At 39.1% G+C, this 23,967-nt stretch overlaps 1 protein-coding gene across 4 annotated transcripts in view; it reads left to right on the top strand.

Moving 5' to 3' along the window:
• The first annotated feature begins 310 nt into the window (after positions 1-310).
• Positions 311-23,967, top strand: part of LOC121279136 (YTH domain-containing family protein 3-like) — a 40,547-nt gene continuing 16,890 nt past the window's right edge. For 2 of the 4 annotated variants that reach the window (XM_041190098.1, XM_041190099.1), the window contains exons 1-2: positions 311-614; positions 6,291-6,370. In XM_041190098.1, the coding sequence (XP_041046032.1) occupies positions 359-614; positions 6,291-6,370 (336 nt within the window). In that variant the 5' untranslated portion in view covers positions 311-358. Of the gene's footprint in view, positions 615-857; positions 883-6,290; positions 6,371-12,564; positions 12,746-23,967 lie in introns of all 4 variants that reach the window. The other 2 variants (XM_041190101.1, XM_041190100.1) reach the window with 2 other exon arrangements.

Genomic DNA, 23,967 nt, shown 5'->3' with positions numbered 1-23,967 from the left:
ATTAACTCTGCTTCTTTTCCTAATGCCTAACTCCGGTACCCACACCGCCATCAGGTTGCGCATGCACAAATGCGGTGTGTTGCAGCGATAATCATTCAGTCTTCGTGTTACAGCGTTTGTTTTCCAGTAGATGGCAGTGTTTGGGACTCAGTAGACCAACGCTTTGTAATTTTTGGAGTTGGACATGTCCTCCAGGTGCTGGCGCCCTCTGGCCTGGAGGACTATATTGCACCTGGCATCGCCTCTCTCTTCCAATTTCTTCCTCTTTTCTTCAGTTGTCCTTCACGCAATGACGTCAGGTGCCGGAAGGTCAGAGGCTGCGAACGGAAGTGAGTGCTGGAGCTCTCCGCCATTGTGTATGAGAGAGATAATTATCGCACCTTTACAGACACGTACACCCGCTGCCGCCTCAGCAAATACACAGGCCACTGGAAAGCTGCCGACAGACAAACAGCGGCGCCATCCTCCTCCTCTTCCTGGGATTTACCGGCATTGCTTAGGCCGCTGCCGGGAGTGCGGTTTAAACAGGAGTCGGCCGAGCCGGAGGCCGAGCCCCTGCCGCCGCCGCCGTTGCTGCTCTTTAATGAAGAATGTCTGCTACCAGCGTGGATCAGGTAATAGACTGACTGGCAGCTGGAGAGCGAGTGCTGAGTCCGGCCACCGCCTCGCAGGCCATGACTTCGCTCTGACATTTCCTGTCGTTTGCAATGTTATAACAAGGTGTATTTTAAAAAAACTTGTTAATATTTAATTCCGAATTTCCATAAGGTACTGACGGGTGTTTTCTTCTTTTTGTGTGTTTTTTGTTTCCTTTTCTTTTGTATTTTTGCTTTCTATTAAACACGATACTACATCAGAGACCGAAAGGCCAGGGAAGTAAAGGTGAGTTGGTCTGTTACTCAATCTGTTTGATTTCATACAGACTGAGTGCTTTGACTTTTTTGTATCTTTTTGTTTGCTTTGCTAGAGCGCGCTTAACTTGATTCTCCTAACATCAAAACCTTTTATTTCTGAACTCATTAAATCAAACTTTGAAAACTTTTTAATGTTTTCGATACTTCTGTCAAACTTAAGGACACTTTAGTATTCATACTGCAGGATATGATTTCTAAATTTTGGGACAATTTGCCCTACAGAGCAAATGAGCTTCCACGTTTTACTTAACCAAGTTTTCACTTATCTTGATTTTTAAAAATATATATGAACCTAGTAACAAAGCCATTCAGGCTGAAGTTCATGATGCTTTACTATAATTTCATTTGTTTGCACTTAAGTCTTTACTTCTAATTATTTTTAAGTTTTGTTTTTCCTTGTTTCAAAGCCTGAGTGAAATTGTAAAATACATATAACTATTGATTCCTCTTTTAATATTGATTTGGCATAATGCGCAAATAAGAGAAGCCTGAGGCCTTGATGATTGTTTCTGAAAGCAGTATAATGTTTATTTGATTTAAACATACAAAATTTATCGATTTGAACAAATTTTCATTTGAACTGCTTGATAAATTTGGATACTTTTACAGTATTATATCTTTGAGGCACCAAACCAGGTTAAAAAGTATGGCCAAACCTTTTGTGTTTATATGCAAGCACATAGAATAATGAAATTTTAGGTATTCAATTTATAAATCATTTGATTGAAATACTGACAACCTGAAGACTAACAAAATGGTTTCAAGTCTTAAAAATGCTGACCGAGCTTCAATTCTTGATTACACTATGTTAGGCTGTATGAAATTTACAATAGTAGTTATTATTTCCCTTGATCACTGACATTCCTTGACATTGACCATAATTTATTGTGACAGGGCATTCAATGGCATCTGCCCTTAGCCTTGTTCTTGCATGTGTAAGTTTTTAATTTTTTGCGTGGCCACTTTCTGAGAATGGCACAGCAAGGGAAATGGCACCTGAATAAACAGGACAAGCAACTATATCCCTATAACCAATCAGATTGAAGTTTTGTGAAATTGATTGTTCTCAGCCATTAAATTGGAATGAGTGAATTATTTGGCAAATCAGTTACAGAAAGAGAAATAGAAAAAATAAAAGTTGGATTGAGGGAAAGGCAACACAACAGACAGGAAAAATTAAATAAATTACATTTTACATTTTCAAGTCTCTAGCAACAATTAAAACCTGAAGAAATAAGATTTTACACTTATTGTGAATTCATGTGGCAAGCTTAGTTTGTATATAATGTGCAAGTTCAACATTTTGCATCATTTAATGGTGAGACAGATGGCAAGATGCATTTTTGCAAAATGGCCTGGCACAAGTCATACATTGGCTTTTGGATAATTAAGTCTAATTGCGCATCTGCCTTCATCTAAAGTTGCTGTGCCATTTGTGCATAAATAACCATGAGCACCATTAGCCTCACTTTGACAGAAAAATCTGAGCCATTCTGCTTGCAACTGAGAATGAGTCTGCAATGGAATTATTTTAGAATTGTAAAATGTTTGTAATATCTGTAGGAAAATCCATTGCCCTCACTGTGCCCATGTTGTGCAATAACATAAATCCAGAGCTTTAACTATGTGACCACTTTGTGCAATAGCTTAAATCCAGTGCTTTAACTGTGTGCCCACTTTGTGCAATAGCATAAATCCATTGCTTATTATGACTCTGCCCACTTTGTGCAATAGCATAAATCCAGCGCTTTGACTGTGTGCCCACTTGGTGCAGTAGCATAAATCCAATGCTCTGACTATGTGCCTACTTTATGCAATAGCATAAATCCAGTGCTCTGACTGTATGCCCACTTTGTACAATAGCATAAACCCAGTGCTCTGACTGTGTGCCCACTTTGTGCAATAAAACAAGTTATGCGTATAAAAATGTACCAAACTCTGACTTCATTTCCTGTTTGTGCGTATAGGCTGAACCTGGCTAATTGTAATGTGTATTCTTTACTGATGATGGGATCTCAAGTGGTTGATCTGTTGATAATTGGATGAAAATTTAACAGTCTGATTTCCAGCTGTAGAAAAGGCCTGAAAGCTTTAAATGCCAGTTTTAAAGGTTCTTAAATTTACCACCTTATGAACTCCATGTGGAAGTAACATGTTTGACTGCTGGAGTGGAGGGGAGGTGACGTCGTTTGACTCACCATATGGCTATTTTGTCTGATATAGCGGAAGCAAGATCTGCAGCTCAGGCAATCTTGTTTTCTGGTGGAAGATATGTGTTGCAGAAAGGAAAATAATAGTCTTCTGAGAAAACAGTTGAGCTCTGCATTCTTAATTGCCAAAAACTGAACATTGGATTGCCTAGTCATCAACTGCAAATTTCTTATTAAAATTGTAATTGCATTAATTGTCCCTCCTCTGAGACCTTAACTGCATTGATAGTTGATATTTACACAACTGATCAAAAACAGAACTAATCCTTTGTCTAGCAAAATGGATATCAACTGTCTGCCTATAAGTATAATATGGAAATAGTATGTCTTGTGCAGTGTTGGCCAGTGTGAAATTGCTGACTGGGTACAGGTATGTTTTAACCACATGCACTAATTTTAGTAGAATGCACCTTAGATACTTTTGATCTGCATTGTTTGAGCGTACTTCACATGTACCTGTTTACTTAACATACTTCTGCCATTCAAGTAACCAAGCAAGTACTCAATAATCAAACAAAACATTTGTGCACAGTTTTTGTTTTATCATTTACCAACAAATCCAAAAAAATGTTGAAGTACATGTATATGCCATGCAAACATATAAATATTGAGATTGTATGCCTTGAAATGGAATCTTTTGCTGTTTTTTTTAAATTACTGATAAATGAGAAATGCAATGAGGAACAAATGGCTAGTGGCTAATGTATTGGATAACACTGTTCTAGTTCACGTCTCCTGGCTATAATACTTTGAGCCCTTCACTCAAAAATTTGTGTGCTACTTCAAAGAGAAATATGTAGAAATAAAGCAACTCTCTGAAACCCAAATGGCTGCAGCTTCTTAATTGACATCTTCATGAACTTTACTATCATTAGTAGCTCCTTAATTGATCTCTGAACCAATCCATTTTTAAATTGTGATTCCATTTTGGATCCTCCTAGATAAGCATTTACACATTACTGGAATGATAATGCAATATGCTTTTATCTTTATAAAGTATATTTTTTTGATTTACCGTAAGCAAGATTGTTAGGAATGTAAAACTCAACATATGCAGACACTTCCTGTCTGTCATCTTTAAGTGTCATACTCTCCAGTGCAAATTTCTGTGCCACATGAAGTAAGAAAAGAACAACCACGGTAATGTAAAGTGCAGATTGTATCTGGCTCTAAATTGACCAGTGTATGAACTCACCCAATGATTACTTACATAGCCTTTGTAAGCACACCTATAGTTAAATAATGACTTGTCTTTTATAATATTCCTGTCCTTTTAGCAAATCATTTGACTTTCAATTAGCATTGCAATGGGGGACTCTAATTTTTAATATAAACAATGTAACAGTATATGGATCCATCACATTTATGGATGAATAAACAATTATAAAAAATGCTAATTAATGCTGGGAACTTATGACCTGTAGTTGAAATTGATCACCATTTTTGCAATTTGCAAAATTACCTGTCTAAACAACAGCTGGAAGTCGGCCATTTGGCCCTTCAGACTGACACCGCCATTCATCAAAATTTTCTATCTCAACTCTATCTTCTTGCTCTATCCTCATCCCTCAATTCCCATATTACCAAAACATTTATCGATCTCTGTCTTGAATATATTCAACAATTGAGCATCAGTAACTCTCTCTCAGGTAGATAATTACTAAGGTTCACAATTCTTTAAGTGAAGAAATTTCTCCTCATCTCAGTGCTAAATGACTGACCTCTTATTCTGAGACTGTGATCCTGTGGTCTATATTCCCCAACCAAGGGAATCATTTTCTCAGATTCCACCCTGCCAGCCTCCCGTCCTTCCTTCCTTCCTCCCCTCCGGCCCCCCCCACCACCACCACCACCACCACCACCACCACCACCACACCGGCCTCAAGAATTTTGTATTTCAAGGACATCACTTCTCAATCTTCTAAACTCCAGGCACTGTAGACCTTGTCTACTCAAACTCTCCTCATAGGACAATCCCCTCCTCTTCCATCAGTCTAATGACCCTTCATTGCACTATTTTTATGGCAAGCAAAGAGACCAAAACTATACACGGAACTCTAAGTGTGGCCTCACCAGTGCCCTGTATAATTGTCATAGCACTTCTTTTACTCTTAAATTACCTTTGTAACAAAAGCTAACATACAATTTGCCTTCCTAATTGTTTACTGTATCTGCATGTTAACTTTGTGATTCATATACAAGGATACCCAGGTTCCTCTGAATCATTTCCTCAGTTCTCTCACCATTCAAAAATATTTTTAATTCTTCCGACATAAGTGGATAACTTCACAGTTTGCCACATTGTATTTCATCTGCCATGTTCTTACCCACTTTGAGACACGCATTTGTGTTTATTTAACAATTAGATTTTGTTATCCCAAAAGTGACACACCATGACTGTAGCAGAATAATACATTGACTACCACATTTTATAAAAGACAGGATTTTTATACTGATAAACATACTGCAGTTTGTATGTTGCAAATAAGCTTAAAATGCTAACTTTTTCAGAGTCGCACATTCTGGTCCACGCTGTTCGCTGAACAAATAATTAAAATACGACCTCAGGCTGTGTTTACTTGTGTAGTTAGACATGTTTTGGCCTTAACCTTGCGAATCTTAACCAGCAGAATAATATATTGTGCATCACATAGTACAATGCTTATGCCATTGTAAAACTCCAATTTAGTGTTGTTTTTCAGGATAGGCTTCCTGTTTGCCATTTTTGAAGGGGTGATAGTTTAAATGTTGGATTATTAATCATTCAAGATTCCATCTTCTGCTTTGATATGATAGGTAATCATTGATAAGATTGTTGCATGTAATTATCCTAGGTATTCTTTGAATCCATGTTATAGTCCTGCTAAATCATCTGAAATCACCTTTTGAATATTGCAACTTTTTTTAAAAGACAGTCTGCAGCTTACAGACTACATAATTCAGAGTGTGTATATATATATATATATATTTAATGTTCATGCAGTACGTTTTGAAACTGCTTGTTTATAAATTCATTGACATTTCATGAGCCACCTGTCCTTTTCACTATTGACTCTGGTGGTGTATCCTGTTACACTGTCCGATATAAAATGAACTTTAAGTTAGATTTTCAAAGGTGATTGTATTGTTTAAAAAGCATTTTCTAATGGAATGTTTTTAATTACAGTTCAGAACGGTTCGATGCATCAAAAAGACACAGTGAATGATGATGATTTTGAATCTTATTTAACAAGCCAGACGAATCAAGTAGGTAACTTTTAATCTTCAAAATCTTAACTAAGCATTGACTGGCATTGTATACATTTTCTCCAATCTGAAATGTATACACAATGGAAGGATTTTATTTCCATGATTTTTAATTAGTCTTTGGTAATTCAAACCTATTAATGTAAAATAACATTACTAAATGCAGAGCACTAAAGTTTTTTTTTGCAAGAAATGGTTCTTATACTTTATGTAGTGAATAATAATGGAAATCTGTATTTTATTTACTGTAAGGACAAGGCATAAAGCCTGCTTATTCTGCAAGGTTTTGCCTTATTTTCTGATCAGTTTATCAAGTGCAGCATGCTTCACGCAGAATTGGAAAGTTTACATAGCAAAGTATCTTTCGTAACACAAAACAAGTTGTTTGAAAGTTGCAGTAGTGACTTTTGATTATTTAAAGCAAGCAATGTGGAAACAGTTGGGCTAGGTACATTGCTTGTCCGAAACCAGTGTGGTTGGTGGCCAGTCGGAGCTGCAACTGGTAGCAGTATTAAACAGTGCTGCATAAACTCTGCTGCTTACGTGGTATCTTAAAGTTGTGTCTGCACAACCTCCTTTCTTTCAATGCTGCTGTTGAAATTGGGCTATTGGAGGCAACAGTTCTGTAAAGTTAGCATAGTATTTTACTTGTTATAACTGGCAATTAAATCACTTCAGCACTAAGATGTTCGGCAAGTTAATACTTGTGCATTTGAGAATAGATCAAAAGAAAGCAAATCCAAAGCACAAATGGCAATTTTCAGCCAATAAATTCTTGTTGGCGCTCTAAAGATGAAAGGTCTTGGTGAGATGCTGGATAGCAGGCAGTGACTGGAGAATCACAGTTCAGGAGGGAGAAGAGGAACTGGGGCAAAGACTGACCTGAAAAAAATGGATTCTGTGCCTCAAAATCTCAGCTGAGAGCAACTTGGTTTATTTTTGAATATTTATTTCATATTCCATTAATAAATTAAAGAAACCATTTGCATTTATATAGTACTTCTGGGGCAATCTGATGATGTGAAAGCACTTTACTTCATATTCCAATGAATTATTTTTACGGTCCCCAATATATCAGTTAAGGCAGCTAATTTACATTTAGCAAGGCCCTATAAACAGATAAATGGTCCGTTAATTTGTTTATGGTGATGAGTTGTCCTGCTCCTCCTCTGAGAGACATGGGATTTTTACGTCCACCCAATCTGCAGATGGGGTACATTTATAATGTATCCAAGAGATAATACCTCTGACAATGCAGAATTTCCTCAGTATGGCACTGAAGTTCAATCAGACTATATGCTAAAGTTCTGCACTCAAGCTTAAAACCAATCCAAACCTTGAGTATACAAATCTAAAAAAGCAGTGTAGTGTTAGAATTGGCGATGCTCAATACACCAACAGCTCTGATGTATATAAGAGAATTTGGGTAAAGTGATAAATCAGTGCATTCGGCGCAGCTCAGACTGTGCTATCTAATGAAATTTGCTAATGGATTATAGGTGTATTTCCTGGTTAATGTTGAATCATTAAAGGGGCTATGGGTATAGAATGTTCTGAACTGTCATAAACTGAGTTGACAACGCTCAAATGGCTGAGGGGTTGCCTACAAGGAATTAATAACAGGCACACTTCTTTTTCAGAAGGTTGCTGGTTTAAGGCCCATTATGGGTTCTGCATAACTTAATACTGCACTGAAATGAAGCTCAAGTGTTGATCTGTTAAAATAAGTCACTGTCTCTAATTCAGATTGCAAAAGATTTTATAGCAATGTTATATAGTAACAGTTCTGGCATCCTAGCTTATGTTTTTTCCTACAAAAAAAAACTAGTCATCTCAGTTGCTGTATGTGGGAATTTTTTACCTAAATTGGCTCAACATTTGCTGATAATTTTGTCATTCATTAAAGTGGAGTTAGTTATAAAGTGTCTTGGGAGACTCCTGTAAGATATAATATAAATGCAAGTTTATTGCTTCTTCCCTGGCTCTGTCTGCATGTGCTCACATTCATGCACACTTATTGGTTTGGCTGATTTATTCCTGGATGTTTAATGCTCTATATTGGTGAGTGTGAAAGATGAGATTGTAACTATTTAAGGATCAAGATGAATCATATTGGTACTGGGAGTAGGAAACTTTCAGTTTTAAGTACTGTCTAGAATTGGGTCAGGTGCAGCAGTTAGGTGTAAAATTGGAAAGATATACACTCTTTCCCACCATGTCCCTCCCTCCACCCTGCAAACCAATTTGCATCACTCCACATTTCAGCTCAGTACGTTGGACACATCAAAAATTGTAGATCCATCCGAGTTGGAGCACTGACAACTTGTGCAACTGAACTAGCCGGTTGCCTAGTTACGATATTACAGTACAGTTATAACACCTGGCATCTACCTGACAATGTAGAAATATCTCAGTTATGTCCTTTTGACCAAGAAGCAAAACAAGTGCAATCTGAGCTCATCATGTCCATAAGACCCACCTTCTGGCCCCTTGACCCCATTACCACTTAACTCCTGACCACCTAATTCCCCATATTAATTGATATTGCTACTGGTTCTCTAACCACAGATACTGGCCCTCCCTTTCATTTCTGATGCCATCACCTTCATCCCTCCTTCCCACCACCTCCCACCCTCAAAATGCCAGCTTTTGACCCCTCCATTTTCACAAACTGTCTCCAACCTCCCTTTCTTAAGTACTTGGACATGATGTCGCTTCCCGAATATGTTCATCTTTCCCAGAACAATGTTTGAATCCCTTTACTTAGGATTCTGCCCTACCGCAGCAGTGAAACGGCTCTTAAAGTCGCATGATGTCTTGTCTGACTGTGACAATGATAGACTATCCTTCTCAACCTGTCTGCAACCTTTGATGTAGTTGACCATGTTACTCTTCACCAATGCCTCTCCACCACAGTTCAGCTGGGTGGGACTGCACTTTCCTGTTCCTATTCTTATCTATCCAGTGGTAACCAGAGAATCAACTGAAGCACTTCTCTTCCTGCTTCTGCAATTACCTCTAGTGTCCTCCAAGGATCTATCCTTGGCACCCTCTTTCCTCCCCACCCCCATTTTTCATCTACATGTTGCCCTGTAGCAACATCATCTGAAAATATAGCATCAGTTTCCACATATACACTGAGGACACCAGCAATATCTCGCCATCACTTCTTATGACATTGCCACTACCCCTAACTTGTCAGACTGCATGTCAAGACTGTCAACATGGAATGAGCAGAAATTTCCCTCAATTTTAAATATTGGAAAGATTGAAACTCTTGATTTGCTTCCCACCACCAACACCAACTCCAATCCCTAGCCACAGACTTCATCCCTCTTCCTGGTCTGAGACTAATAGTGTCATATTTAACCCTGAAATGAGCTTCTGACCACATTACCACAGCATCACTAATATCTCCTAATTTTAGCTTGCCTGACTCCACCCTTGCCTCATCTGCTGCTGAAACTCCTTCTCATGCCTTTGTTACCTCTAGACTTGAACATTCTAATGCACTCCTGGCCAGCTTTCCACATTTTATCCTCCTAAGTTTGTTCATCCAAAACTGATGCCATTGGCAGAATTTAGCACTTCCTCGCTGGTGAGTTTGTAGGTGCGGGTGGCGGTAAAATTTCTCAGATGGCCTCCCCACTGGACTGCTGCCTGCCCCGGCCTCTCCGCAGTTTTACTTAGGACAGGCAAGACCTAGGCCAGCCAACCCATCTGCCCTTTCCCCAATTGAGGCCTTTAAATGGCCAATTATTGACCATTTAAGCGCTGTTTCCTGCCCAGCCACAATTTGCAGGCTGGCAGGAGGCATTCAGGGGCAGTGGGGAAGCCCCAGCATCAGTCTTTAACATTGGGCACCCCTCTAAAAAGTCTGCAGGTGCTTCCCACACACTCCCACCCCCCAGCCTCTCCTCCAACACCCCCACACCCCTGGACCTCACTCCACACCCTGCCCTGAGATCCCCACACTCACCTGGTCCTGTACCCCTGGGACTTAGACTCTGGGAACTGCTTGTAGTCTCAGTTCTGCCCACTGCAGCTTCTGGCACTTCTGGGGTAGAGAGCTGTTGGCCAATCAGATTAGCTGGAAGCTCTCTGAGGCAGGGCTTCCTCCTGAATGAGCGGCTGAAGTCCTTCCTCCAGCCAATTAGCGTTCTTTGGAGCGTTAAATGGCTGTGGGACAGGCAGTATCGGCGGGCATGTGTTTGCCGCCGATTGTTCGGATAACAGTAAAGGAGACTCTGCCGTCCTAAAAATCCTGGCCCATGTCTTAACTTGCACCAGGTCTTGTTCACCATCACTCCTGTGCTTGCTGTTCTACATTGGCTCCTGGTTAAGCAACATCTCGATTTTAAAATTTTCATCCTTGTTTTCAAATCCCCCTATAACCATGCCCATCCCTATTTTTGTAATCATCTCTAGCCTTAAAACCCTCTGAGATAGCTGCACTTCTCCAATTCCTGCCTCCTTGAGCATACCTGATTATAATCACTCTGCCATTGTTGGGTTGTATCTTCAGCTGCTGAGGCTCTAAGCTCTTTAATTCCCTGTCTAAACATCTCGGCCTCTCTTTCCTTCTCTTGAAACACACCTTAAAACTTGCTTTAATATCTCCTTTATGTGGCTTGGTGTCACGTTTTGTTCCATAACTCTGCTGTAAATACCTTGGGATGTTTTATTATATTAAAAGCACTATATCTATATAAACTGTTGTAATTATTGTCTTATCTGCCTCCTCCCAATCATCAGTAAAATGATGGAAGAAGTCATCAACAGTGCTGTCAGGCAAAACCAATAATCTGCTCCCACATGCTCAGTTTGAGTTCTGCTAGAGCCACTAAGCTCTGAATATCATCTTAATCTAGATTCAGATGTGGACATAAGTAGTATTCCTGAGGAGAAATGAGGGCAACTGCCCTCAACACCAAACAGCTTTTAACTGAGTATGGCATAGACGATAATGCCATAGCTGAGACAGTGAGAACCAACCAGTAGCTGGAACTTGACCTGATGCACAAGAAGGTGGCCCTGGTTGCTGGACCTGGCCTGCACGCCCAGATCTATGATACAAGAGATCAACTAGCAGGACCTGGACAAAGCCAGGCTTGAGCTAACGTGTGGCATGTAGCATTTGCACTGCATAAGTGCCAGTCTGTGAGCATCTCTGCAAATAGAAGGCCCAAACTCATTATCCTGACTTTTTAACAGTACTGTAATTGCTGAGTCCCCCACCAATAACATCCTGAGGACCACCATTGGCCAGAAACTTAATGGAAGCAGCCATGCAATGCAAGACTGAAGCTAGATGTTACAGGCTAGGTTGTTTGCTTCCTGATCTCCCAAAGGCAAATGACCATTTATGGGGCTGAATTCAGGAGTATGATGAAATGTTCACCAGCTGCTTATATGGAGGCAGCCATAGCACTCAAACTCAACAACATTATTTAAAAGCAGACAACTTGTTTGGTGCCTTTGCCACTATAATCAATATCTGTCCCCTACATCAGCGACCCATTGTGGCTGCAGTATGTGCTATCAACAATATGCAGTACAGTAATTTGCTGGTGTTATTTCAACAACAGCTCCTTGCTCTGTGAGCGGCACCATTCAGGAATGATAAAAGCAGCTTTGTCATAAAAATACTGTCACCTCCACATGGCATCTCTACATGGAACCATAATGCTATTCCTTCATCACTAGATCAAAATCCTGTATGCTCCACACCTGAGAACAAATATCTATATAAATCAAATTTTGCTGTGCATTGATATTTGAAGGACAGTGTTGTATTGCTTTTTTATTCTGTATTTTCATTTTAACATTACGAGCATAGGTAAAATAGGATTTTGAGATAACAAACTTGATCTAATGAGTAGTTTTGCTGTAGGGATTAGAATAAGTCCTCAATCTCTTGGGTTAGCCAATTTTAGCTGTGATTGGTGTTGGATTTGACAGTGGATCCCACTGTTAATTGCTATCCAACAATATCCATGCCGGAAGTGTGTGTATATGCAGGTGCTGGGCTAGATTGGCTTGGCTGTAGTATAAATAAGGCTCCCAACCTTCCAGAATTGGCTGAGAGTCTCCAGCAATTGCGAATTATTTCCAGGAAACTGCTGCAAATAATCCAGGAGAAAAATCATAGGGAAGTAGAGTTCGAACTTTGGGATTTGGACTTTCTTTTCCAGACTACTTTGTCCCTGCTTGTGGTGTCTCTGCATATTCCGTGAGGTCCTGCTCTGCCCTTTATTTGAAATGAAGGAGCGAGTCACCGTTGGCCTTTTCAAAGCGAAGGCGCCTGGCTCGCGCTTATGGGATCGCTTGTGCTGCCCAGTCAAAGGGAATTCCCGACTCTGACCACGGCGGCAGGTGGGTACTCGAGCTTTGCAGGTTGCTTCTGCTCCTGGTGTGTGCAGCAGACTAAGAAAGAACAGGTAAGGGAAGTAAATTGCATTTGCTGGTCTGCACTGCATGGAGAAAAATAGCACATAGGAATATTTCACAGCAAGTTGATCATTTGAGATGATCCATTTCAGAATTGCTCAAAGTAAATCAACATGTCAAAGGACTTTTTTCCATAACACACTTAATCCAATTAAGAGGAATTTCAGATGGTTTATGGGCATAGCCTAATGTATCTATATGATTAGCAGGTTGCACTATTACTTCAATAAAAGTCAGAACCACAATTTAAAATATTATTGTGGAAATAATTTTTGAGACTTGCCTTTTTCAAACGCTGTTCTAACTTTAATTCTAATGTTGACTTTCAGTATAAATGATTAACACTAAATATACAAGCATAAAATATCACTTTTTTTAAAAATCAGTGGTTCAATAATCTTATCGGAAAACATCTCAGATGTACTGATTGAAATCAAATGATTATTTCATCCAGTTCAGGACTATAGGTCCTTGGGCCACACATGCAATTTCCAGGGTATGGATTCTGTGCACACAACTACAGATTTACTGACGAACCATCATCTGGTCAATTGTGATATGACACAACCTCCAGGCACATGCCCAACCACAGATGCTAACCCTAAATATGAGTGATTGATTTGATACTCTGATGAGTAATGGCCATTCAAGTGAAACACTGAAAGATGGTGGGCACCCGTGAAACTATTTTCTATGAAAATCAATGCTTTGGAGAGCGAGAATTTACAAGAAAGACATGATTTTTTTTCCTTTTGTCTATTTTGTTCTCTACAGAAGGCAATGATTGTCCTCTGGGATGCCATTCCACAGATGCTATATCCTCCACACTGAAGGCTATTCCTGCATGACCCTTAACAGTGGGAATTGGTAGTGTAGTTGATTGCTGGTTGAGGGAGATCAAAGGCAAGCCTGATCTTGACCTCTCTTTTAATGTTCGCACATCTACTTCCAACTAAGATCACTGAACACAATGGGAACGGGAAGGACATTGCACACTCAAAGCGAGTTGGTGGCAGTTTTGTGTATTATTTATAACGAGTTAAGTGATTAATCTAAATATACATGGTTGGGAAACGTCAAGCAATTTAAAAGTTAGAATATTGGAAATGTAAATATAGTAAATATTTTTACAGTAGCTCAGCTGTGTCTTTGATATCTATCTTTGATATCATCCAGTAACAGTGAACTTTGGGAGAATTAAAGATGGCATTTTGAATCCAATGCAGATTATTGTCAAAGTTAGGTCACTGGAAGAATGAACATTCTTGTTTTAGAAAAATATTACATTTTTCCAATGTGATTCACTGGAAATGAGAGAGATTTGCAGGGTATGATGAGAACATCTTGTAAATTAAGATTGCTGGTGCTCAGTAGGAATAATATGTCATTATGCCTCTTAAATTTGCTGAGGTCCAAGACCTTTTTTCGAATAAACTGTATGTCAAATGAAATCTGGCCTTCTATATATAAAAGGCTTTCGTGTGAATATTGGTGTAGAAAATGCTGGAAACACAAGTTGGTCAAGCAGCATTTGCAGAGAGCAGGTAGGGTTAATGTTTCCGGTCCCCTTGCTATAGATACTGCCTGACCTGTTGGGTGTTTCAGCATTTGTTTTTATTTCAGATTTCCAGCATCTCAACATCCATTACACAGCCTACTTTCACCTCTGTGGCATTGTCTGTCCCTGTACTGTCTCAATCTGCCTGCTGCGGAAACCCTAATCTATGCTTTTGAACCTCCGGACTTGACTATTCAAATGCTCTCCTGGGTCACTAGCCTCCTACCCCCATAAACTTAAGCTTATCTGAAATGTTGCTATAAGTTTCAAGCCCACACCAAGTACTGCTCATGCATCACGTCTATGCTCATTGACCTACATTGGCATCTGGTCCATGAACACCTCAAATTTAAAATTCTCATTCTCTTGTTGAAATGCTTTCATGGGCATGACCCTTTCTCTTTCTGTAATCTACTACAGCCTTGCAATCCTTTGAGAACCCTTTGCATCAGACATCTCTCCCACTCCTTTCACCATTTCATTTGTGCTATGCTTGCAGCCATCTAGACTATATGGTCTGGAATTTCTTTTCTAAGCCCATGTATTGTCCACTCCCAACCAATATCCTGCTTTGACTCAATCTCACTTTCTGATTACACTTCTGGAATTGTCTTGGGATATTTTCCAACATTAAAGGGACTATATAAATGCAAGTTGCTATTGCTCAAAATTTGGTAGTACAGTATAACAATTGCAGGTTTAATTAATTGCACACTTTTAACTGCATTGTCATTTACCACGTGCATATGCATAAATTTACTTACTGTGACTGACACAAACATTCAAAATCATTCACATGCTTGTTAGAAAATGAATAATACTTTTTTTGCTTCAATAAACACCAATTCAGGAACCAAAGTGAAAAGAACCTCATTTTGAATTCATAAGGTGAAAATGCTTTTCCTGGTGTTTGGTTAAGTCTATGGGTTGCAGTTGCCTTCGTGCAGATTAGTTTGGGAATTTGTTTAAAGTTATGATAGTAATTTGTAGCCATGTGTATATATATTTAACCTATGCAAATTAAAATGTTTCATTTAATTCAATGTAAAACCTTGAACTGGTGGTCTGAATCCTGAATTTAGAGTTGTATCTCAAACATAACACTTAAAATTATAGGTTGTGACAGTTGTTTAAAGGTTTCCTTTAGGATTTTTAGATAACTCAACTTTATCAACTGCATCAGTAATAACAAACATTAAACTAAATGAAACATTTTATTAATTTAGATAGGTTAAAATATTTATACACATGGAATTCAGTAAATACCCAATTGTTATGACCGATACAGTTGGTAAAGCTAAGTTATTTAAAAAGCCCAGAGGGAAACTTTAAACAACTGTCATAACCTATAATTTTAAGTGTTGTGTTTGAGATGCAACTCTAAATTCAGGAATCAGACCACCAGTTCTTGAGGGATTTTATATGAAACTAGATGAAACATTTCATTAAGTTACAACAAACAAAGCGCAGATACAATGCTACAAAGTACTATTATCATTACTTTTAACAAATTCCCAAACTAATCCCCATTGAGGCAACAGCAACCCATGGGGCAGAATTTTGCCATCGGTGAGCAGGGGGCGGGGCCCGCTCGCCGATGTAGGCTGACATCGGGCGGAAGCCCCAACATCGTCTTGTCCCATTTAAATTTTCAGGAAGGTGGCGCAGTGGGCCTGCCGACCTGTCAAAGGCCAATTGAGGCCATTGACAGGATCATTTAAACAATTAAAGGACCTGCCCATCCAACCTTAAGGTTGGCGGGCAGCTCAGGAGCCCCGGTGGCAGATAGAGTAAACATGAAACCTCACCCAGTGGCGGGATGAAGTTTCATGCAGGCTTTTAAAAATTTTAATAAAGTTATTCTGTAAATTATGAACATGTCCCATCTCAGGTGACATTGTCACATGGGGACATGTTAAGTAATTTTTTTTTCTGTTTTTAATATCTTTCAAAGTGCAAGCGACCTCTCTGAAGCTGTACTTAGCTTTTAGGGAATCCCCCCCCCCCAGCCTGCACAGGAAGTGCATAGAGCTTCCTGCCGGATGTCAAGCTGGGTGGGCCAATTAAGGCCAGCCCACGTAAAATGGCGGTGCAGCCCACCACTGGTGGGGATCGACTCCCCACCCGCCGGAGATTGGGTCGGGCCTGCCCGCCCAACAGGCAGAAAATTATTCCCATAGACTTAACCAAACACCAGGCAAAGCATTTTCACCTTACGAATTCAAAATGAGGTTCTTTTCACTTTAGTTCCTGTGGAGGCATTTGGAGGCTTATAGCTGCCTTTGATCATAGGAGATGATGGTAACTTCTTTGAAATGTTTTTTCTACTTATATTAGCTTTATATTAAGGCCCATTTTGGGACCGGTAACTTTTTTTAAAGTAGGCAAAGTTTGAAATATCAATTACCCACTAGGAGAATAAAGCCACAAACAAAAAAAATAAACTTTACTATACAAATTCAGAAAAGTAAAGCAAGCTGCAAAATCTATCTTGTATGCTAACATTGAAAATTAACATGAGCTAAATTTGGATTATTGGGCAAACTGAATGAACACACCATGCTGCACATTAAATGGCAGATGCGGCCAAGACAGATCCCAGCGATTTCTCAGCAACCTACCCAGACATCTGTGACCACTGAGTGTCTCAATTTTGTTAAACTCCCTCTCCCTTGCAAGGGATTTCAATTCTTCTCTTTTGAAGATCTAGTCACCGATCTCTCTCAAAAGAATTCTCTCCAACTTGAATTGCCTCAATAACTGCTCACCTTCTGATGGTTCAATCTCTTCTTCTGAGACTATGTTCCACTGGATTCACATAGCTGTACTCCTACCTCTAATTACTGGCAAAATTCCAATTCTTTCACAAATTGCTAGCTTCACTAAGCTGACACTGACCCTGGGTTTCTCTGAGTCCAGTCTCCTTGCTACACTGAGCTCTAAATAGCTCCTAGGGCTTTTCTGAGCCCTAATCGCCTGGCATGGAGCTAGTGACCTTCCGCCACCACCTCAGCTCCCCAGGACCTCTCCTGAGCCCTGACAGCACCAAACAGCTCCCAGGGCTGCTTCGTTTGCTGCAAACCATATGAGGTCCAAACTGCAACCATCCTCTTCTCCTTGCAAATAAACAGATAAATTGAAATCAGAGAACCTTCTTAAGCTCCAGCCATCTCAATGATAATGTAGCATTTCAGAGTTCACCAAAAACTAATTTAGCCCTAACTCCAAAACAAGACATTTCTCTGGACTGCACTTCTTTGCTAGCAGTGTAGACATCATGTCTTCAGTTCTCCAGCTAAATAAGCTTGCTGTTTTATGGCTCTAACTCTTTTATTCTGACATTATTAAATAAACATAGATAACCTTCTGAAATGCCACCTTTTTAGATATTCTAACAATATCTAAAGCCCAGCATTTTAGTAACCTTATCTTCACAATAATCTTCCCTCTAAAGCATTAACATGAACCATGAACTAGATTTTCATCACAATATCTATTTCAAATTTGTGAACCCATATTTTGTTTGATGCTGTGTACCATTGTAATTCTGGCTTTTTCCCCATAAATTGGGTCCAACTCTTCATAGAGCATACAATCAGGGATGCAAAGAAGTTGTTCAATCTGACAACTAGGAAGAGATGAATAATCGTCAAAAACGTGTGTTGCCATAGATAATGGAGCAGCTGTGTATATGATGAGAACCACATTTGCTTCCTTGAATAATTAGATTGCTAACAGTGTTTAAAGTTGAATCCTGCTATTACATGTCAAAAATCCTCTCCATTAGTAAAAAACCTAAAAAGCTTCCTGCTCATGCAAAGCTCAAATACTGTTCAATATAACTTGAAGGGTTGTCTAGATCGTTCCTTGTTGTTTCCAACTATTTCCTTATTGGAACTCGTGATTCTTATTTTAGCTACTTTCACTAAGATCCACTGACTCTACGTTAACTGGAAGTGATGCAACATTTACTGATCTAACTTTTGCTCTGTGTAATTGACCAGACTCCGCTTTGACTTTGATCTTGAGAAATTAGTAAGCAAACTGCTTCAGTTAGTAAAACTGATGATTTCTGCTGTTTAAAAATAGTAATAGGAAGACCAGTTGTATAATTCCTACAGACAGACGCAAACAAAATTAAATTATTTTTAGAGAAGCTACATTTTTTCATGAGCTCTTCAATTTCTATAATGATATAATCTTTCTTACACTTTTTAGCTTGTGTTCTATCAATTTTATCTCCCCTAGCAACATTTATGCATTTTCTGCCTCTTTCATCCCTTCTCCTTGTCAGCAAATTATTTGGAGAAACTCCTCAGTGTTTATTGATAATATTATAGTGCAATAGTTCATGCTCCCATTTTGTATATTTGAACCTTGGTTGAGAGCCTAGCAAAACTCTGAATTATATTCCTTGTTTCTTTATGTTGATCTGAAAGCTGAATATTCATTAAGGTTTGTGCAATTATACCGCTTGAAAGACCACACTTTTACCTTTTTAATTAGTAACATCTGCCTGTTAAACCGTTAAACAAATTAATGGCAAATACTGCTAACAACTATGTAACTAGAAAAATCACTATTTTGCTACTTCATCCATACACACATTTGCACTTTACATTTATTTTTTAACAAAACTCAACACTTGGTGTTCATAAAAGTACACTTGCTTACCATTTTTTTGGAGTGTTTTATGGTTGCTACACAATTACAAAAAATGTAAAGTGAGTAGATTTGCTGCTGGGTTGAAGTTCAATACTTGTTTGTATATTTAAGTAGGGCTTGGAGGAGTCCTGAAATTTTTTAAAAGATTCATTAACATTGGGACGTCGAATGAATTGGTTTTTATTTCATGTTGTGGATTATCTCAGCTGCTGTGTTGGAATTTGTTGCAGCTGTCAAAATGTGAGCAGAGTTTCAGAGCAGGTTGTTGAATGTGAATTGGCCTGAAGCCGCCTCAGTGAGATGGAAGCACTTGATAAAAAGATTTCCTTTTCCCAGCTTTTCAGTTTACAGAGCATCAACCAAGCAAGAAAAAACCTTGAGAAAGAGCTGCATAATTGTAATATTGAGTATTGGGGGAGGTATGCGCTCTACTGAGTACCCACTTCACTTGTCTGAACAATATTTTTGCTCCACTGGTTTATCTGTTCGGAGTACTTATTTCAGATGAGGGAGCAAGCAGACAGGCTCAAAGACATTGAGATTTTAAATTCTCTAATTTTAATAGATTTACTGGGTTATTGCAAGGTAAAGTATTCTTCCCTATCTGCCTGTTCACTCTCAAGAGGTTGCTTTTGTTTCTTAAATGCTCAATTGTGGGCGTAGTTGCAGTATTGTTATGTAGAACAGATGAATCAAAGAAATGCATATTGGTTCATTTTTTTTATTCCTTCATGGTGTGGGTGTCACTGACATGGCCAACATTTACTCCCTATCCCTAATTGCTATTGGGAAGGTGGTGGCGAGCTGCCACTTTGCTCTGCTGCAGTTCATGTGATGCAGTTATACCAAGAGTGCTGTTAAGGAGGGATCTTCAGGATTTTAACCCAGTGAAGTGATGGAATGGTGATATAATCCCAAGTCATGATGGTATGATTTGGAGGAAGACTGCACGTGGCGGCGTTCTCATGCACCTGCTTCCCTTGTTCTTCTAGATGGTAAAAGTTGTGGGTTTGGCAGAACTGTTACTAGTTGCAGCCTGCCAATTTAAAAAAAATTCCTTGTAGCTTAGCAATTTTTTTCCCACTTCGGATGCTTCTCCAGTTCCCATTTGAAAACTGATTGAATCTGCCCCCACCATACACTTAGTGCATTCCAAATCCTAATCACTTGCTGCATTTTTTTTAAAAAAGCTCCTTCTCATGTTGCTGTTGTTTGTTTGCCAAGCTGCTTAAATCAGTGCCTTCTGGTCCTTAGCTCTTCTGCCAATGGTAACAGTTCCTCCCTCATGATTTTGAACAGTTCTGTAAAAGCTCCTCTCGACCTTCTCTTTTCTAAGCAGGATAATCCTAGTTTCTCCAATGTAAATGAAGTCCCTCATTTCTGGAACCATTCTAATAAAGCTTGTCTGCATCATCTTTAAACCCCTCATCCTCAAGTGTGGTGCCCAGAATTGACCCCAATAATCCAATTGAGGCTAAACCAGTGTTGTAGGAAGTTTAATCTTGACTTCCTTGCTTTTAAACACTCTGACCCTGTAAAGCCCAGGATTGCATATGCCTTATTAGCCACTTTCTTAACCTGCCTTGCTACTTCCACCAATTTTTGCATTTATACCCCAGGGCACTCTTCCTCCAACCCGTTTAGAATTGCACCCTTTAGTTTACATTGCTGCTCTTCATTCTTCCTATTGAAATGTATCACTTCACTGCTGTAAGTTTCATCTGCTAATGTCTGCCCATTCCACCGCACTGTCCTCTTGAAATCCATCACTGTCCACCTCATAGTTGACAGTACTTCCACATTTTGTCATTTGCAAATTTTGAAATTGTGCCCAGTACACCCAAGTCTGAGTGATTAAAATATACCAAGAATAGCAATAATCTTAGTACCAAGCCATGAGGAACCCCAATGTGTACCCTCCTCCTTTCTGAAAAGCAAGTGTTCACCATTACTCTTCACCGTTCCTCTCTGTTTCCTGTCATTCAGCCAACTCTCTATCCATGCTGCCTTTGTCCCTTTATTCCATCAGCTTCAACTTTGCTGGTGAGCCTATTGTGTGGCATGTAATCAAACATCTTTTGTAAGTCCATGTAATAATCCACACTTGTCCAAGTAACTTAATTCTGTCCTGGATTATTGTTTCTAAAAGCTTTCCCACCACTGAGGTTAAATTGACTGGCTTGTAGTTGCTGAGTTTATCCTTATACCATTTTTTAAACCATTGTAACATTTTGCAATTCTCCAGTCCTCTGCCTCCACTCCTCTATCTAAGGAGGATAGGAAGGTTATGGACAGTGCCTCTGCTATTTCCACCCTTTCTTCCCTCAGCATCCTCTGATGCGTCCCATCTGGTTCTGGTGATTTATCAACTTTAAGTATTGTCGGCCTATCTAATATCTCCTCTTTATTAATTGTTAACCCATCCATTGTCTCAGCTACTTCCTCTTTCACTATGATTTTGAAAGCATCATATATTTAAATGCCTTTTGAAGACTTTTGAATTCCTTTTTATGTTAGCTGCCAGTCTCTTCTTGTACTCCTGTACTCTTGTACATCTTGCCCCAATCCTTGTATTTTCCCTGTGCATCGTGCTAAGAGTACCACGCTGAAAAATAAATTGCCTTTTCTGGTGTTATCTGATGACATCAGCTCTCTGCACTACCAGCACATGCACAACCTGAGCATCAGTGATCCTGGCACTGGGATAGCGTTATTTAGTATTAGCTTGATATTTCAGGCAGCTACTGATCTAGTTATTAAAAGTTAACCTTGAACAAAGTGAGTACATTAGCACAGCTATTACTGTGACTCAATTTTGTGAGAAATATTATATCAAAGACCATTTTTCATTTAGTTTCCTATTTGGGTTTTACATTCATTTGGGCAAAATATTATCTATCAAGAATAATTTTCAAATAAGACAAAGAAGGAGCCAGAAACATGCTTGGAATTGGGACTCACTGTTGTGGAAAAAAAATATGTTGGCATCAGATGTTGGAAATTTCAGGAAACCTATTTGTGCAAAGTCTATTTGAATTTATTAAATGATTGAAGTGTTTGTAAATCTATCAAGGGGTATCTTTGATTTCTTCACCGAATCAGAGTATGTATATTGAACTTGGTGTAAATTGAATTGTGATCTGGAACTAACCTTGTTGTTCAGTGAATGGTTGGAGGAGCCATTGTAGAGCTGAGTCATGCAGACTGGGAAAGTTCTGTTTAGTCCCTGGTTGATATCAAGATGGTGATGAGGGGGTCGCGTGCCAGCCTTGCCTCAGTGATGGTACTTATCATTGATCCTTAAGTTTCTGAGTTCAAGCCCCACACATCGATTTGAGTAACAATGCAAGCTGACAGTCTGAAGTAGTAGTGAACTACTGGTCGTGGGTCTTTCAGTGGGAGTTCTTTTTTTTTTAAACCATACTTATAGCTGGCAACTTTAATCATTTTAATTGTTTGAGTTAAATTCACAGTACATTCAAAAGGGAAAGGTAGCAACTACTTCCAATTTCAGTACAGCATTTATGAGAGGGAGAAGGAGAAATTTAGTTGGGTCACCTATATCTTTTGCTTAAGCTTTAGTTTAATTCAAAAAAGGCACAATTGAATTAAAAGTGTGGTGAAAATAGTTCCCTGGTCCATTCTCCATGACAAAGCCTCGACTAATCAGCATCGACTTGCCAGCCAACTTTTCTCATGCAGTAGAAATTGTTGCTCCCTTTGAAATTTGACATTCTTGCGTCTGCCCTGGTGAGTGCAAGACCAAAAGCTTTGACAGCATGTCTCTTTTTAAAGCAGTACTCCAGTTCTGTATGACCAAGTGACTATAAAGTGAAGTGTGCTGTTTTAACAGCCTGTTATGTTTCATAATTACCTATCTTAAATATAGCTAGGGCGTTTAAGGTGGTGTGGTACTGTGCTGATTCTGAATTTTTGGAAAATCTATTTGGATAGATGCCTTGCAAAGAGCATTGTAGATCTATTTTCAGACCCAAACATTTTTTAATGAAAATTAGAGTTAAGAGTTTCAAACTCTGACATAGTTACTGAAACCTTTATAAATGTGCACAGGCAATAACCTTAAATGTAGTTTACTGAATCTGAAATCTAAATGATAAAATGGCCTGAGCTTTTTAATGTGTCAATGGGGAAATGCATGCAGGAATAGACACAAGAAGGGCAATGGGTAAAATGACTGCCTTTTGTATTGTAGTTTATGATTTTGCAGAATGTAGTGCTCAGCTGCATAGAACAGGAAGTTCCCAGGTTTCTTCTCAGATCACCTAACTCAGCAGTGAAGGCAGTACAGTTACCTCTAGCTGCTAAGTTAGGAATTGTTAACATCAACCAGTGGTCTAGTTTTGAATGTTAGTCATTTAATACTTAACTGGAAAATTTGCAACTGGGGATACAATTTCTGCTTGCATCCTTCTGGTTGGCATTTATCACCCAAGCTCCCTGATGAAGAATGGCTAGTTGAACAAGGTTCCAGAGAGGTTACTCATTATTGGGGTGAACAGCTGCTTATACCATCAAAAGGGAGAACATTGATAGGTATCAAAATAAAAGGAAAGTGATGCGGACATTTGTCCGCTTTTCACAGTTGTAATGCTGCAGTTATAAATATGACTTTAGGAGGCCTCGAACTATCATGATAGAACAAACCTCTTAAAAAGAACTTGCATTTAAAAAGTCACATTGAGAAATTTTCTCAGATTCCAAACACTTGCCCAGTGAAAATTCACAAGTTTAATTTTCCATTTTGGAAGTACAAATGCATGCTGTTGGGAATTATTGTAGAACTCTCCCTTAAGACAGGTTAGATTTTTGGGCCAATTACAGTACACTTTTCCTGGCCAGCAGATCTGGGAAGTGTGTGTTTACTGTATGGAATAGATATTTTTTTGTTTCAAATTTCAGCTTT

This window comes from Carcharodon carcharias, chromosome 6 (assembly GCF_017639515.1).
Source record: "Carcharodon carcharias isolate sCarCar2 chromosome 6, sCarCar2.pri, whole genome shotgun sequence".
In the NCBI taxonomy this organism is placed as follows: Eukaryota; Metazoa; Chordata; class Chondrichthyes; order Lamniformes; family Lamnidae; genus Carcharodon; species Carcharodon carcharias.
Note: the sequence above shows the minus strand (reverse complement) of the source record. Positions and strands in the feature narration are given on the sequence as shown.